We start from the raw sequence: 16137 nt of genomic DNA on the forward strand, positions 1-16137 counted from the left end.
TACAAGCCTCGTTATTGATGCTTTCAATGGTTCAGATCAGCTTATCACATCTTGGCTTACATATACTCATAATCATTAGTCCTGTCTGGTTACCGAATGGCACCTAAAGAAAATTCGTTGCTGTGCGAGGACCACCCATTATGAGACCTGGAGAGATCTTGATCACATATCCACCAGCTCGTCCCCTATCGTAACGGGTTCACGATTCGTGGGCCGAGAGGCACCATTACGCGACGTTAGTAACGATACCGAATCTCCATTGTGCACGGTTAAAAATCATAAGAACGAAGTCAGGGGCTCAGACGAGGACTACGCTCGTACTTCGTGGAGACAAATTGTTTCGTAGCTTGTGGATGCATTCGTGACCCTACTCAGCTACTGCCCTGGCGGACAACGCGAAAATCGTCTTGATATCGTGAAAGCCGACCGAACCAGGAGACTGCCCATAATGCACATGAACACCGATTGACCCAGTTTTGACATGCTAAACCCCTTCAACCTTCAATACCGCTGCTTAACGCTTCTTCTGTTGAGACTCCTTGAGCACCTTCTTGACGACCTTCTGCTCCTCGATCAGGAAAGCGCGGACGATGCGGTCCTGGACGCAGTTGGCGCAGCGCGATCCACCGTATGCACGCTGGACGGTCTTCTTGGGGCGAGAGATCTGGGCATACTCGCGAGGACGGAGCGCAGGGATACCGGCAAGCTTGGTTCCGCAGTCCTACGCCTTGTTAAAAATGACTCCCGATGTCCTAGAAGGTCGAACTTACACCGCACTTGGGGGCAGTGCCCTTCTTCTTGATGTGCAGGTAACGGAGCTCACCACCGGGGGTCTTGATCACGCGGACCTTCTGGCTCTTGGTGTTGTACGGCGCACGTCGCCTCTGTCCATTGTCAGCTCCAGCTTCCAAGCATTCCATATTCCCCAATCGCCATATTGAGCGCTCTGAGTTGTGGTGGGACATACGTAGGTGAGTCTGGAGTCCGGCATTGTGATGGATTTCCCGGGAATTCAGTTCTGGTTATCTGTTGTGAGATGTGAGCGACGGCGTTGGTGCGTGTGTGCGTTGCGACAAGATCGTACCTGAGTCTGTTGATGATTAGCGAGAGGTCCTGCAAAATTTAATAGCAGCACGGATTGGCGAGACTTACCACTGGGCGTGCTGTTATCGTTAGTGGTCGGTCGTGGCTTCTGAGGTTGTTCGAATTTCGTGCGCTCTAAGCGAGGGCGCTAACGAGCAGCTTGGCCAAGGAAGGCGCGCTCACAAATCACGTGCCTGCCTGCCGCCTTGGCTGTCGCGAAAAGATATCATCGAAGATGCGCCGCCACGAACTAGGAGAGCAACTCCATCCCCAGATCGCAACAACGCGCTGCGCGAGCATCTGCGCATCTCGTGCCCTGTCATTCATTACACTCGGCACTCGGAGATCGACTCGAAATTTGTGCGCCGACGCGACTTTCTCTCCTTCGACTGCGGCTCTGTCCGCCAAAGCTTTAGGACTCGACTCCTAAGCTTGCAGCGCAACGCACTGTGCTCACTCCTCGCGTGCACTGAAGGCCAGAGCTCGCTCATTTGAGAGGTTAGTATTTCCTCTCTTTTTGTAGAATACCAGACACCGTTCAGCTATGGACTCCTTGTTGGACTCCTTGTAGCTCCTCACACACGTTTCCCCTACCTCCTCTCAATTATCAACATCGTCCACTTTACTGATATTGAGAAGCTCTTCCTCCACACGCTTCTCAATATGGCGTTTCCTCCTCCACCGCCTCCTCCACCAGGCCCTCCCGGCTCCGGTTATGCACCGCCGCCGCCTCCACCTCCTGGGCCTCCAGGCCCTCCTGGTACCGTAGGGCCTCCTGGCATGCGACCGCCCATCGACCCGCAAATCGCCAAGTTCGCGCAGAAGAAGAAGGACTGGCTGCGACAGCAGCGCCAGCGATTTGGCGAGAAACGGAAGGCTGGGTTTGTTGAGACCCAAAAAGCAGACTTGCCACCAGAGCACCTGCGCAAGGTCTTCCGAGATATCGGCGATGTGTCACAGAAGAAGTTCACAACCGACAAGCGAAGCTATCTCGGTGCGCTGAAGTTCATGCCCCACGCGGTTCTGAAACTCCTCGAGAACATGCCGATGCCGTGGGAGAGCAGGCGAGACGTCAAGGTCCTGTACCACACCAATGGCTGCTTGACGCTAGTGAACGAAGTTCCTCGCGTCATCGAGCCGGTATTCCATGCGCAGTGGGCGGCCATGTGGCTAGCCATGAGAAAGGAGAAGAGCGACCGCCGACATTTCAAGCGCATGCGATTCCCGCCATTCGACGACGAAGAGCCACCGCTGTCCTACTCGGAGAACATCGAAGACGTGGAACCTCTGGAACCAATACAGTTAGAGCTTGACGAAGACGAAGACGGGCCGGTCTACGAGTGGTTCTATGATCATCGAGCCCTTCTCGATACACCACACATCAATGGACCGAGCTACGAGAAGTGGAACTTGGACTTGCCCCAGATGGCCACCTTGTACCGCCTGAGTCGACAACTTCTCAGCGACACCGTGGACAAGAACTACTTTCATATGTTCGATATGAACAGCTTTCAGACGGCAAAGGCACTGAATGTGGCGATACCTGGAGGACCCCGCTTTGAGCCGCTCTACAAGGACATCGATCCAAATGACGAGGACTTTGGCGAGTTCAATGCCATCGACCGCATCATCTTCCGTGCCCCGATCCGGACCGAGTACCGCGTCTCATACCCATTCCTCTACAACTCGCTACCACGAAGTGTCAAGCTAGCTTGGTACTCCCATCCGCAGGTTGTCTACATTCGAGCAGAAGACCCGAGTCTTCCTGCCTACTACTTCGATCCTATCATTAACCCCATCTCATCGCGAGCCGTGGCACCAAAGAACATATCTGTACCCCACGAGGACCAGGTTTTCGGCCATGGAAACGATGAGGATGATGAGGACGACTTTCAGCTACCGGACGAGGTGGAACCATTCATGGCTGATGAAGAGCTCTCGACCCCTGAGACCGCCTCAGCAATCGCGCTATGGTGGGCACCACATCCATTCGATAAGCGATCAGGACGAATGGTGCGGGCACAGGACGTCCCTCTAGTCAAGCAATGGTACCTTGAACACGTGCCTGCGGGTCAGCCTGTGAAGGTCCGGGTCTCGTATCAGAAGCTGCTGAAGACTTTTGTTTTGAACGAGCTTCACAAGAAGCCGCCACAGGCACAAAACAAGCAGGATCTCATGAAGACCCTCAAGAGCACGAAGTTCTTCCAGCAAACCAAGATCGATTGGGTTGAGGCGGGTCTGCAGGTCTGCCGACAAGGCTACAATATGCTCAATTTGCTCATTCACCGAAAGAACCTCACATACTTGCATCTTGACTACAACTTCAACTTGAAGCCTGTCAAGACGCTCACCACCAAGGAGCGAAAGAAGTCACGCTTCGGAAACGCGTTCCATCTCATGCGAGAAATCCTTAGATTGACCAAGCTCATCGTTGATGCACAGGTCCAATATCGTCTGGGTAACATCGATGCCTTTCAACTCGCTGATGGCATACTCTACGCCTTCAACCACGTTGGTCAACTGACCGGCATGTATCGATACAAGTACAAGCTGATGCACCAGATTCGGTCATGCAAGGATCTGAAGCATCTTATCTATTATCGGTTCAACTCTGGGCCTGTCGGTAAGGGCCCTGGTTGCGGTTTCTGGGCTCCCGCGTGGAGGGTCTGGCTGTTCTTTATGCGAGGTATCATTCCTCTGCTAGAGCGCTGGCTTGGTAACCTCCTTTCCCGCCAATTCGAGGGTAGGCATAGTAAGGGTGTCGCCAAGACTGTGACCAAACAGCGAGTAGAGTCCCACTTCGACCTGGAACTCCGCGCTGCCGTTATGAGTGATCTAATGGATATGATGCCCGAGGGTATCAAGCAGAATAAAGTCAATACGGTCCTGCAGCATTTGTCAGAAGCATGGCGATGCTGGAAGAGCAATATCCCGTGGAAGGTTCCCGGCCTACCAGCACCTATCGAGAATATCATTCTAAGATATGTCAAGAGCAAGGCAGATTGGTGGATCTCAGTTGCACACTACAACCGTGAGCGCATCCGACGAGGCGCTACTGTAGACAAGACTGTGGCGAAGAAGAACTTGGGGCGACTGACAAGACTGTGGCTCAAGGCCGAGCAAGAGCGTCAGCACAACTACATGAAGGACGGCCCATACGTCTCATCTGAAGAGGCTGTCGCCATATACACGACGATGGTGCATTGGCTCGAAGCAAGGAAGTTCCAACCGATACCCTTCCCGAGTGTATCGTACAAACACGACACGAAGATTCTCATTCTTGCTTTGGAGCGACTGAGGGAAGCTTACTCTGTCAAAGGCCGACTCAACCAGAGCCAGCGTGAGGAGCTAGCTTTGATCGAGCAAGCTTATGACTCTCCAGGAACGACACTGGCTCGCATCAAGCGCTTCCTGCTCACGCAACGCGCCTTCAAGGAAGTCGGCATCGACATGAATGACAACTACAGCAACATCAACCCCGTCTACGACATCGAACCCATGGAGAAGATTACAGATGCCTATCTCGATCAGTATCTGTGGTATCAAGCTGATCAGCGCCATTTGTTTCCTGCTTGGATCAAGCCCTCCGATTCAGAAGTCCCCCCTCTTCTCACGTACAAGTGGGCACAAGGTATTAACAACCTCGACAAGGTCTGGGAATCTGACAATGGCGAGTGTAACGTCATGATCGAGACGCAATTGTCGAAAGTCTATGAGAAGATCGATCTTACGATGCTCAACCGCCTGCTACGACTTATCATGGACCACAACTTAGCAGACTACATCACTGCAAAGAACAATGTCCAGCTCAACTACAAGGATATGAACCACGTCAACGCCTATGGCATGATTCGTGGATTACAATTCTCGGGCTTTGTGTTCCAGTTCTACGGACTCGTGCTCGACATTCTACTGTTAGGCTTGCAGCGCGCCAATGAAATTGCTGGCACGCCTGACAGCCCGAATGATTTTCTTCAGTTCAAGGACAAGGAGGCGGAGGTTCGTCATCCAATCCGACTCTACACGCGATACATCGACCGTATCTGGGTGTTCTTCAGGTTCACTGCCGACGAATCTCGAGACTTGATTCAACGCTTCCTAACAGAGAACCCGGATCCTAATTTCGAGAACGTCATCGGATACAAGAACAAGAAGTGCTGGCCTCGTGATTCGAGAATGCGCTTGATGCGCCACGATGTCAACCTTGGTCGCGCAGTCTTCTGGGACCTCAAGAACCGTTTGCCACGCTCGGTCACGACGATTGAGTGGGACGATACCTTTGCCAGTGTTTACAGTCGCGACAACCCCAATCTACTCTTCTCAATGTCAGGTTTCGAGGTTCGTATATTGCCAAAGATCCGTAATCTGGCAGGCGAATTCCCTGTGAAGGACAGCGTGTGGTCTCTCGTCGACAACTCCACAAAAGAGCGAACTGCGGATGCGTTCTTGCAAGTGACCGAGGAGGACATCCAGAAGTTCAACAATCGTATTCGACAGATTCTGATGTCTTCCGGATCGACCACGTTTACGAAGATTGCTAATAAATGGAACACGACCCTTATCGCCCTCTTCACCTATTACCGTGAAGCCGCAGTGTCGACGGTCAACCTACTTGACACCATCGTCAAGTGTGAGACCAAAATCCAGACCCGTGTCAAGATTGGGCTGAACTCCAAGATGCCTTCGCGTTTCCCTCCTGCTGTCTTCTACACTCCCAAGGAGCTTGGTGGTCTTGGTATGATCTCTGGGTCCCACATTCTCATACCCACAAGCGATAAGCGTTGGTCGAAGCAAACCGACACTGGTGTAACGCACTACCGTGCCGGTATGTCCCATGACGAGGAGACACTGATTCCTAACATCTTCCGCTACATCATTCCTTGGGAATCCGAGTTCGTAGACTCACAGCGCGTATGGATGGAGTACTCACAGAAACGCCAAGAAGCGCAGCAGCAGAATCGACGACTGACGCTTGAGGATTTGGAGGACAGCTGGGATCGAGGTCTTCCTCGTATTAACACGCTGTTCCAAAAGGACCGTAGTACACTCAGTTTTGACAAGGGCTTCCGAGCTAGGACCGAATTCAAGATTTACCAGCATATGAAGAGCAACCCCTTTTGGTGGACTAGCCAGCGACACGACGGAAAGCTGTGGAACCTCAACGCGTATCGTACGGATGTTATTCAGGCTCTTGGTGGTGTTGAAACCATTCTCGAGCATACATTGTTCAAAGCAACGGCATTCCCTTCCTGGGAGGGTCTCTTCTGGGAGAAAGCTTCTGGTACGTTAATCCCTCTTTTCCAACTACAATTATCAATGCTAACTCCAGTGCAGGTTTCGAAGAATCGATGAAGTTCAAGAAGCTCACCAACGCCCAGCGATCCGGTCTTAATCAAATTCCCAACCGTCGTTTTACACTCTGGTGGTCTCCAACCATCAATCGAGCCAACGTCTACGTTGGTTTCCAGGTCCAGCTCGACCTCACAGGCATATTCTTGCATGGAAAGATCCCCACTCTCAAGATCTCGCTTATCCAGATTTTCCGAGCCCATTTGTGGCAGAAGATCCACGAGTCGGTTGTTATGGATCTGTGCCAAGTCTTCGACCAGGAACTCGAAGCTCTCGGCATTGAGACGGTGCAGAAGGAGACGATCCATCCTCGAAAGTCGTACAAGATGAACAGCTCCTGCGCTGACATCTTGCTCTTCGCCAGCCACAAGTGGAGTGTTTCGCCGCCGTCGATGTTGTACGACACCAAGGATACCATGAGCGCCACTACCACAAACAAGTTCTGGGTCGATGTTCAGTTACGCTATGGCGATTACGACTCGCACGATATCGAGCGCTACGTTCGAGCCAAGTATCTCGACTACACTCAGGATAGCATGAGCATATATCCTTCCGCTACTGGTCTCATGATCGGCATCGACCTGGCATACAACCTGTACTCAGCATATGGACAGTATTTCCCTGGTCTCAAGCAGCTCATTCAGCAGGCCATGGCCAAGGTCATGAAGGCCAACCCAGCTCTCTACGTCCTCCGTGAGCGTATCCGCAAGGGCCTTCAGCTGTACGCTTCTGAAAGCTCCCAGGAGTTCCTCAACTCTCAGAACTACTCCGAGCTTTTTAGCAATCAGATCCAGCTGTTCATCGACGACACCAACGTCTACCGTGTGACGATTCACAAGACTTTTGAGGGTAACTTGACTACGAAGCCCATCAACGGTGCGATTTTTATCTTCAACCCTCGTACTGGACAGCTGTTCTTGAAGATCATTCACACGAGCGTCTGGGCAGGTCAGAAGCGTCTTGGTCAACTCGCGAAGTGGAAGACTGCAGAGGAAGTCGCAGCTCTCATTCGATCCCTGCCTGTGGAAGAGCAACCGAAGCAACTGATCGTCACGCGCAAGGGTCTATTGGATCCTCTTGAAGTCCATTTGCTCGACTTCCCTAATATTTCGATCCGTGCGTCTGAGCTCCAACTACCCTTTCAAGCGGCTATGAAGGTTGAAAAGCTTGGTGACATGATTCTCCGAGCGACTGGACCCCAGATGGTTCTCTTCAACTTGTACGACGAGTGGCTGAAGACGATTTCCTCTTACACTGCCTTCTCACGTCTCATCCTCATCTTGCGCGCGCTCCATGTCAACCAGGATAAGACGAAGCTGCTTCTGCGCCCCGACAAGACCGTCATCACCCAGGAGCATCACATCTGGCCCACACTAGCGGATGAGGACTGGATCAAGGTCGAAGTCCAGCTTCGAGATCTCATTCTCAATGACTATGGCAAGAAGAACAACGTTAACACCTCGTCGCTCACGAGCAGTGAAGTGCGTGACATCATCCTGGGTATGGAGATATCAGCACCTTCGATGCAGCGCCAGCAGGCTGCCGAGATCGACAAGCAGCAAGAAGAGCAGCAGCAGTTGACTGCTGTCACCACCAAGACCATGAACGTGCATGGAGAGGAGATGGTGGTTACGACAACCTCACAATACGAGCAAGCATCCTTCGCTTCGAAGACCGAGTGGCGGACGAGGGCAGTAGCAACCTCAAATCTGCGTACCCGTGCGAACAACATCTACATCAACTCAGAAGACGTCAAGGTAGATGAGCAATTCACCTACGTCATGCCCAAGAACGTGCTCAAGCGCTTCATCACCATCGCCGACCTCCGCGTCCAAGTTGCAGGGTACCTCTACGGCAGGTCGCCTCCAGACAACAACCAAATCAAGGAGGTCTGCACCATTGTCATGATCCCCCAAGTCGGCAACACGCGCGATGTGCAACTGCCCAAGCAGCTGCCGCAGCACGAGTACCTCGACAACCTCGAGCCACTCGGAATCATCCACACTGTGAGCGGAAACGAGCCACCTTACATGCAGGCTAGCGATGTCACACAGCACGCACGCTTGATGAATGCACACGCTAGCTGGGACAAGAAGACTGTTTCCATGACCGTGTCTTTCACCCCAGGCTCTGTCTCGCTGGCTGCGTGGGCCCTCACGCCCAATGGCTATAAGTGGGGCGCGGACAACAAGGATACCATGTCTGATAACCCCACTGGCTTCAGCACATCGTTTGGCGAGAAGTGCCAGCTCCTACTGTCCGACAAGATTCGAGGTTACTTCTTAGTGCCCGATAACGGTATTTGGAACTACAGCTTCATGGGCAGCACGTTCGGCACGGTAGAGAAGAAACCAGTACACGTACGACTTGATACTCCAGTCAGGTTTTACGATAGTGCGCATAGACCACTACATTTCCAAAACTTTGCCGAGTTGGAGGATGTTTGGGTTGATCGGGATAATCAGTTTGAGTAGTTTGGAGCAAGTTCACGAGTACGACCGAACGCGAGGGGACAGGGATTTTGAGTTCTGGGGGGTTTGTACTATTCTACGGCGTTCATGGTGTGTGCAAGCTTTTTTGCTCTGCGGATTTGCATTGGTAGGAGAGATTGGGCGACCATAGCGGGGATAAAATGTGTATAGTGTATTGTAATCGTTCGGTAGCATGTATTCTGAAAGGATAAAAATACTTGATCGAAATGTCTAGTCTTCGTAAGATCTCCAAAGATACTCTGTCAACGTATTCTGTCTGTTGTTACTTTGTCCCATAGGGCTCCACTTCGTTCTACCGTATTTAAGCATGCTTCCCGTCCTAACTATTGAACAAGACATATCATTACGCATCCATCATTACTCTACAGTCCCTTCAATTTTCCACTGGCTCTTGGTAATGTCTCAAAGGTTATTTCAATTTTTAAGTATTTAATTAGTTCTAAGTATTCTTGAAATTTATGAAAAATCGGCATCACAACAGAACTTCAATCTCGGCAGAGAAACAGGCCTCCTCGGCTCCATAACCTTTCCCGCAGAGTGTAATCTAATTTTAACGCTGTTTATCACACTGTTTCTCTGTTTAACTGATATATCACGATGGAAAGATAGCCGTTTATACCAGAAGCGGTTAGCGTCGAGGTAACAAGTGGATTTGGACCTCGTGGACGGTCACACCCCCGCTGCATACATCTCTAAACCAACTGACTCCCTCCACAATCCAAATTGTGAGAACAAGATGGTGTCGAGCTCCCTGCACGCTCGCGCCTGCATGTTTGATGTCGATGGTACCCTCATAAACACCGAGGATATCTAATCTGATACCTACAACAATCTTGAAAGAGTACGGAAGGCCTAATTATCCATGGAGAATCAAGGCTGTTCAGTAGAGCCGGGGGACCTCCGTAATTGCTCATCATATGGTGTACTATCTCAGTCCCCTCCTAACATATGGTAGGGAGCCACGCACCATCTCGAATGGGCACAGGTGCCCCTCTCAATATCCGAATGGAAGACGAAAGAATAGGCTGATACAAACTCTTCACAAATAGCAGGCTGCTTCCCGGAGTGGACACCCTCCTCTCGACTCTTAGCACCAATGTTTCTCCCCCGTCAAATTCGCCCTAGCGAGCTCTGCCGACCACCCTCTCTTCGATCCTAAATTATCCCACATACCGATCATCTGCGCCAATTTTGTTGGAACATCTTGCAAAGCCTTCGGTGACGATCCAGAAATTGTGCACTGCGATAAGAAGCCTACTCCTGATATCTTCCTACTTGCTCTTAAATGCCTAAGTCAAGAATTTGTAGCAGATTGGGAGCCATAATTAAAACCGGAGGAATGCCTCGTGTTTGAAGACTCGATAGCTGTGTCGAGTCGGTAAGAGGAGCCGACATGAGGGTGGTTTGGGTATCGCATCCGGGGTTGGCGGAGGTTTGTAGATGGACGGAAATGGATGTACTCATGGGGAGGACAGAGGAGGATGGAAGACGACCAGACTTTGGCGAGAGTAAGCTTGAAACAGGTGCCATGACGAAATCGGATGATTTTCATGATAAGATTTTATAGGACAGTCGGGCGGAGATGAGAAGAAGTCTAGCGGATTTTCTATATGGCAAGTATGGCTTTCACGTGCAGTTTTAGCATGGATTTGCGTGAACAAAAAGCCCTCTACAATAACAGTTGCATCTCCTTGAAGGTAAAGACAGAAGGAACTTCCCGTTACTTTTATACAGAGACTCTATCAATAGCTTTTATTTCACTCTATAATGTGCTTCATCGTCGAACTATTTTCTTCTGTTTGCGCTCAAGAACTTTGGGATCAAGCAACGCTGACGGCGTAAGGAGAGGATTAAAAGTGACGACTTATAACAAGCGTGTAAGTAAAAATACCTCAATGGATCGAGTGTCTTACGCTTACTTTTTCTTTTTCTTTGCTGTAAAGTAAACAACAAATCTCCTCGAGAGGTAGAGGGTTGTTGTGCAGACGACGTTGACGTCATTGGCTTGGTGGAAGGCTTGAGTTGTCGTTTTTCCAGTAGTTTACGTCCCATTCTCTCACGGTTTATGAATGAATTTTCAGATAAGAGTTTTGGGCAGTAGGATTGATGTGGCTCTGGTTGGCGCAAGCGTGTCGTCTGCGCTATCTGCCCCGCATCCTCCTCAATTGCAGTCGCGTGGGGTTGCTGCAGTACCTTGACTGGCCAGCCGTTTGCGTCCACTGACACGACAATCTACAATACTATCCTTATCAATGCCAGCAATATTGAAACGCACGAAGCGGACATGGGCGACTGCAGCATGGAGCGGCGTCTAAAGACCGTCGATACCTTTGCTGAACATGCTCTTCTCGACAAGATTTCATTAAGCTGAATAGTCGCGCATCTCCTGTGAATACTTTTTGATTCCTTTCTAAGCTCCAACTCACGAACTCGCGTCTAGTTATGATTACCGAAGTTGTCCCTGTGCCTACGGTGTCAAGCGCTGCAACCTACGCTATCCCTGGTCTTCTAGTCTACGTGAGGAACCTATCGTCAACTTTATATATTCCTTGCTGATGAAACATCTAGAGTGTAGCTCTATGTCTGTACCGCGTGTTCTTTCATCCACTAGCCAAATACCCAGGCCCGTTAAGCTACAAGCTCAGCGGTTGGCCCCTCTTATGGCAGGCATACACTGGAGATCGGCATATCTGGCACCTCAAAGACCACGAGAAATATGGTATGGCAGGCCTGGATACTAGTTGCTTCGGAACGTTGATTTTCATTGATAGGACCCATCGTCCGCATCGCTCCCAACACACTCTCCTTCAACACTGCATCGGCCTTGAGCACAATCTACGGCCCTCGCAGCGCCAACGTCAAGAAAGGCGAATGGTACAAGACCTTCGACATCGCCGCCGGATCCTACAGCAGCTTCACCGAAACAGAGAGAGAGAAGCATACCATCAAGCGACGATGGATGAGCCCAGCGTTCTCGGGCGATTCTATGAAAGCCAACGAACCGCTTATCATCAACATTGTAGAACGATTTTGTAGGACGTTGAAGCCGGCTACCTCCGGCTGGGGCGCTAAGTGGAACATGAGTGAGATGAGCACTTATCTTGGATTCGACATCATGGGTGCGTTGGTGTTCGGTTGTGACTTTAAGAGTGTGCAAGAGAGGCGAAATAGAGACCTGGCGAATTCAGTTCTGCCTGCTAGTATGCTGATGTACTGGGTATGAGGAAGTCCTGCAACTTTAATGGCATCTGCTGATACGTATGTCAGATATCTTACTTACCTTTAGCGGTCCTCGTGCGCCCGCTACTGCGCACCAGACTTTTCGAGTTGGTCGGAGGCAATTCTGTGGCGGATAACAACCGCCTCATCGATTATGCGAGTGGCCAGGTGCAAGCGCGGCTCACAAGGAGTGAGGTTGAAAAGAATATTGCAGAAGGGAGGATCGACTTTCTATCCCGCTTGGTCGGCGTCGAAGACAAGAAGACTGGCTGGCAGCCTACAATCGAAGACCTTGGCACAGAAAGTCTGAACATGATCAACGCTGGTGCAGATCCATTCAGTGGTGTGCTCGCAGGAGCCATCTTCTACCTCGTTCACAACCCCGAGGCCCTTCAGAAGGCCACCACCGAAGTACGGTATGTCACGTTTATACGTGGAATCATCATCTAGCACTCAAATGACTATCGACAGGGACACATTTGCCTCACCGGTCGAAATACAGAGTGGACGTGACCTGAATGAATGTACTTACCTCTACGCATGTATCGAGGAGACACTGCGACGCACTGCACCCGTACCCAGCCACCTTCCGCGCATTGTCCTCTCGGGTGGCATGGATATCGATGGCGAGTACCTCCCCGCAGACACAGTTGTAGGCGTTCCCATGTACGCTATCCACCATAACCCCTCCTATTTCGCTGAGCCCTTCGCCTTTCGTCCAGAACGCTGGATCGAATCTGCCAACAATTCACTTGAAAGTATCGCAATTGCACGTAGAGCATTCAACCCTTTTAGTATCGGCACGCGGCAGTGCATTGGTAGGAATTTGGCGTATCTGCAGCTGAAGCTTACCTTGGCACATTTGCTGTGGGGGCTCGACATGCGACTTGCACCGGATGGGCCGGGTTGTGGGGGAGGGAGGCTGGGATTAGGGGTAGGAAGGGAGCGGGAAGACGAGTTTCAGCTGTGGGATGCCTTCGGCTTTGGGAGGGATGGACCAATGGTGGAGTTCAAGGTGCATAATAGCTATGAGAAAGCTGAATGAGCAGTGAAAGCAGTGGTGTAACGACCATAACTTGTCTTCTGGTGTGACGAATTTATGTATCCAAGGACGAAGGATGACAGGGGCACCCATGGCTTATATCGGTCCCGCCAGTCTGGTGTTCGTGGTTGTCACAGTAATATGAATGGATGATAAGAGCTGAGGCTGACCGGAGACAAACTTGAAATGCTCCAGGTGAAAGCCTAGCGTGCGATTTGAAACGCTTTAGCGAGCTGTTGTCCTTCAGCCTTCTTAGGATACTGCACATTTATAGCGCATAAACTAGATTACACACTTGCACTCTATCAATGGATCTGCAGACGACAATGGAGTCAACGGAGACGACGTCTACACAGATATACAGCAAGCACTTCATCCCTCTCGAGTCCAATCCAGAGGTCTTCACAGAGCTAATCCACAAGCTTGGTTTGTCCAAATCACTAAGTTTCCACGATGTTCTTTCGCTGGACGACCCTGAGCTGTTGGCATTCCTCCCGCGACCTGTTTACGCTCTGATCTTGGTCTTCCCGACGACGGCGGCGTACGAGGAGAGAATTGACCAAGAGGAAGCCGAGCTGCTTGACTATCAAGGCTCTGGGGTAGATGAAGACGTGGTATTCTTCAAGCAGACAATTAACAATGCTTGTGGCTTGTACGCAATCCTGCACGCTGTGTGTAACGGGGACGCAGGACGTAAGATTGGTATGCCTTTACACATGATGCGCATAAGATGATGCTGATGGACACTAGACGATGCGTCGCTCATTGGGCAGCTTCTGCAAGCTGGCCTGCCTCTTGTGCCAGACAAGCTCGCTCTAATGCTAGAGCACAGCGAAGAACTCGAGCTTGCGTACGCCGAGGTGGCGACGAAGGGGGATACGGAAGCGCCAGCTCATGCTGAAGATGAGGTGGACTTCCACTACATCACTCTCGTCAAGTCGCATACGAACAGCCATCTCTATCAGCTGGACGGCGATCGCAAGCGCCCGGTAGATCACGGCCCAATGGCGGTACATGAAGACGTTCTGTCCGACAAAAGCCTCGATATAATCCGCAGCATGATGGCAAGCGAAGGCAACAACCTTAATTTCAGCTTGATGGCTTTGGTCGAAGAGGGATGAATGTAGGTGGCCAAGGAGTCACACTCTTCGTGGAGAGTCTCCGAAGAGCGAGGAAGTGTGAACTATGAAGGACCTTTTGTTTGTTCTTGCAACGAAGAAAGCACGCACTGGAGTGCAGCCGCAGCACCAAATCGACGCAAGACGCGAAGACGTGGGATGCTCCCCGAAGGGACTTGTAGGAATGTCGGAGACCAAGTGGCTGGTGTGCGGGTTGCGGGTTATATATAAACATGACGTATAGACCATATAGTGAGTCTCTTGCATCAAAGAGTAGTACTACTGCCTGCCGTCGAGACGTGAAGGTGATGAGGTTTTGGCGCGGAGCTTTCGCAGGAAAATGTCGATATGGCTGCCAAGACCGGGCCGCGCTAAGGCTGACCTCTCCAGCTCTCGAAATCGCGAGCTTCACCTACCGACCTCGACGTACTCGACCGCGATTGAGACCAACGCCGCTCTTCAACCCACCTATATCACCGACTTGTCGAAACACTGCAAGCGCTGTACCCTATCTAAGCTCCCCGATTCGACCGCGGCCATGACGAAGAAGCGCAAGAGATACCCAGACCTGAACCAGAAGCTCGAGCGGCCATGGTGCTACTACTGCGAGCGCGACTTTGACGACCTCAAGATTCTCATCTCTCACCAAAAAGCCAAACATTTCAAATGCGACCGTTGCGGACGACGATTAAACACTGCTGGAGGTACACACGCCCATGTTACTGCCTTCCCTTGGCCCAATATCTGGCCTCGAGACGTTACAGTGCAAGTGCTAATACGGTGACAGGTCTCTCCGTGCATATGAACCAAGTCCACAAGGAAAACCTCACGCATGTCGAAAACGCCAACCCCGGCCGTCAAGGCCTCGAGATTGAAATCTTCGGCATGGAGGGCGTGCCCGCCGAGATAATAGACCAGCATAACCAGCAAGTCACCCAAGCACATTTCGCCGAGGAGCAAGAGCGTGCGCGGATAACGGGTAATCCCATTCGCGGGCTGTATGCGGCTGGGCAGGCGCCACCGAACAAGAGGCCAAAGGTGACGGAGAGCTTGGACGAGATCGAGAGCAGGGCGGACCAGTTCCGGGTGGACAGGAAGAACGGCGTGTTGCCGCAACCAAAGCTGGAGGCTGTGACGAACCCTGTATGTATATTTCCTTTCGATGGGAAATGGCGAGGTAAAGATGCTAATAGATGGACAACAGACGCCGCCAGTCGCACAATCACCCTATGGAGCGCCACCCCTAGGCGCTCCATCTCCCTTCCCGCCTGGCGCACTTGCACAGGGATATCCACCACAAGGTCTCCCCGGCCATCCTTCACCATTTTCCCCCTCCGCAACTGGCGGCATACCTCCGCGGCCAGGCAGCATACCTGGTCAAGCAGGTATACTGCCTCCTCGCCCCGGCTTTGGAGCACCCCCGCCTGGCGCATTTTCGCACGGACAGAATGGCGTAGACTCGCATGCGATAGCAGACTCGATCGACTATCTCATCGGCGAGGTTACGAAAGAGGCTGTGCCAGCGGAAAAGAAGGAAGAGAAGAAGAGTAAGAAGGACAAGAATATGAAGTTGATTTTCTTTGACGAGCTTACGAGTCCGGAGGAGAAGATGGCTGCTCTACCGAGGTTTGCGGAATTTGTACGGACGTAGGGCAGATTATCTCGTCCTGAGGATTTTGCAATCAGCGCGAGCGCGAAGAGGTAGCGCGGCGATTGAGGAGGAGTGGAATGCGTCGAGGCGTTGCGGCGGGGAAAAGGGACATTGCCTCCCACATAGTACCTATCTAGGAGCGGAAATCTCACGAAACGAACATTATCAAGTCTATTACGAAAA

At 51.4% G+C, this 16137-nt stretch overlaps 5 protein-coding genes across 5 annotated transcripts; 4 read left to right on the forward strand and 1 right to left on the reverse strand.

The window, feature by feature from the left end:
* Window positions 1-36: 36 nt before the first annotated feature.
* Window positions 37-1029, reverse strand: K460DRAFT_366915 (ribosomal protein L34e). Its single transcript, XM_040933476.1, has 3 exons — window positions 968-1029; window positions 771-884; window positions 37-721 (listed from the first exon to the last, which is right to left on the reverse strand). Exons 1-3 carry the CDS (start codon window positions 989-991, stop codon window positions 515-517), a joined length of 345 nt encoding a protein of 114 aa, XP_040788646.1. The 5' UTR covers window positions 992-1029; the 3' UTR covers window positions 37-514.
* An 834-nt stretch (window positions 1030-1863) lies between these two features.
* On the forward strand, window positions 1864-8906 carry K460DRAFT_283966 (PROCN-domain-containing protein; the record flags this gene model as incomplete). The annotated part of the gene is made up of 2 exons (XM_040928700.1): window positions 1864-6364; window positions 6418-8906. 2 exons carry the CDS (start codon window positions 1864-1866, stop codon window positions 8904-8906), a joined length of 6990 nt encoding a protein of 2329 aa, XP_040788647.1.
* A 2460-nt stretch (window positions 8907-11366) lies between these two features.
* On the forward strand, window positions 11367-13188 carry K460DRAFT_377380 (benzoate 4-monooxygenase cytochrome P450; the record flags this gene model as incomplete). Its single annotated transcript, XM_040934962.1, has 5 exons — window positions 11367-11441; window positions 11493-11643; window positions 11696-12141; window positions 12192-12559; window positions 12615-13188. 5 exons carry the CDS (start codon window positions 11367-11369, stop codon window positions 13186-13188), a joined length of 1614 nt encoding a protein of 537 aa, XP_040788648.1.
* A 323-nt stretch (window positions 13189-13511) lies between these two features.
* Window positions 13512-14306, forward strand: K460DRAFT_406308 (ubiquitin carboxyl-terminal hydrolase, family 1; the record flags this gene model as incomplete). The annotated part of the gene is made up of 2 exons (XM_040936939.1): window positions 13512-13887; window positions 13936-14306. The coding sequence occupies 2 exons, from the start codon at window positions 13512-13514 to the stop codon at window positions 14304-14306; spliced, it is 747 nt and encodes a 248-aa protein (XP_040788649.1).
* Window positions 14307-14841: 535 nt separating this feature from the next.
* K460DRAFT_282516 (uncharacterized protein) lies at window positions 14842-15954 on the forward strand (the record flags this gene model as incomplete). Its single annotated transcript, XM_040928578.1, has 3 exons — window positions 14842-15007; window positions 15091-15446; window positions 15508-15954. 3 exons carry the CDS (start codon window positions 14842-14844, stop codon window positions 15952-15954), a joined length of 969 nt encoding a protein of 322 aa, XP_040788650.1.
* Between the last annotated feature and the right edge of the window lie 183 nt (window positions 15955-16137).

This window comes from Cucurbitaria berberidis, assembly GCF_010015615.1.
Source record: "Cucurbitaria berberidis CBS 394.84 unplaced genomic scaffold K460scaffold_3, whole genome shotgun sequence".
Taxonomy (NCBI): Eukaryota; Fungi; Ascomycota; class Dothideomycetes; order Pleosporales; family Cucurbitariaceae; genus Cucurbitaria; species Cucurbitaria berberidis.

Bases quoted from the DNA above. Each gene is read 5' to 3' on its own strand.
- K460DRAFT_366915 (XM_040933476.1), bottom strand. From the start codon at position 991: ATGCCGGACTCCAGACTCACCTAC. The intron at 885-967 runs GTATGTCCCACC...GACAATGGACAG, and splicing joins CGGACTCCAGACTCACCTAC to AGGCGACGTGCGCCGTACAA. The intron at 722-770 runs GTAAGTTCGACC...AACAAGGCGTAG, and splicing joins GCACTGCCCCCAAGTGCGGT to GACTGCGGAACCAAGCTTGC.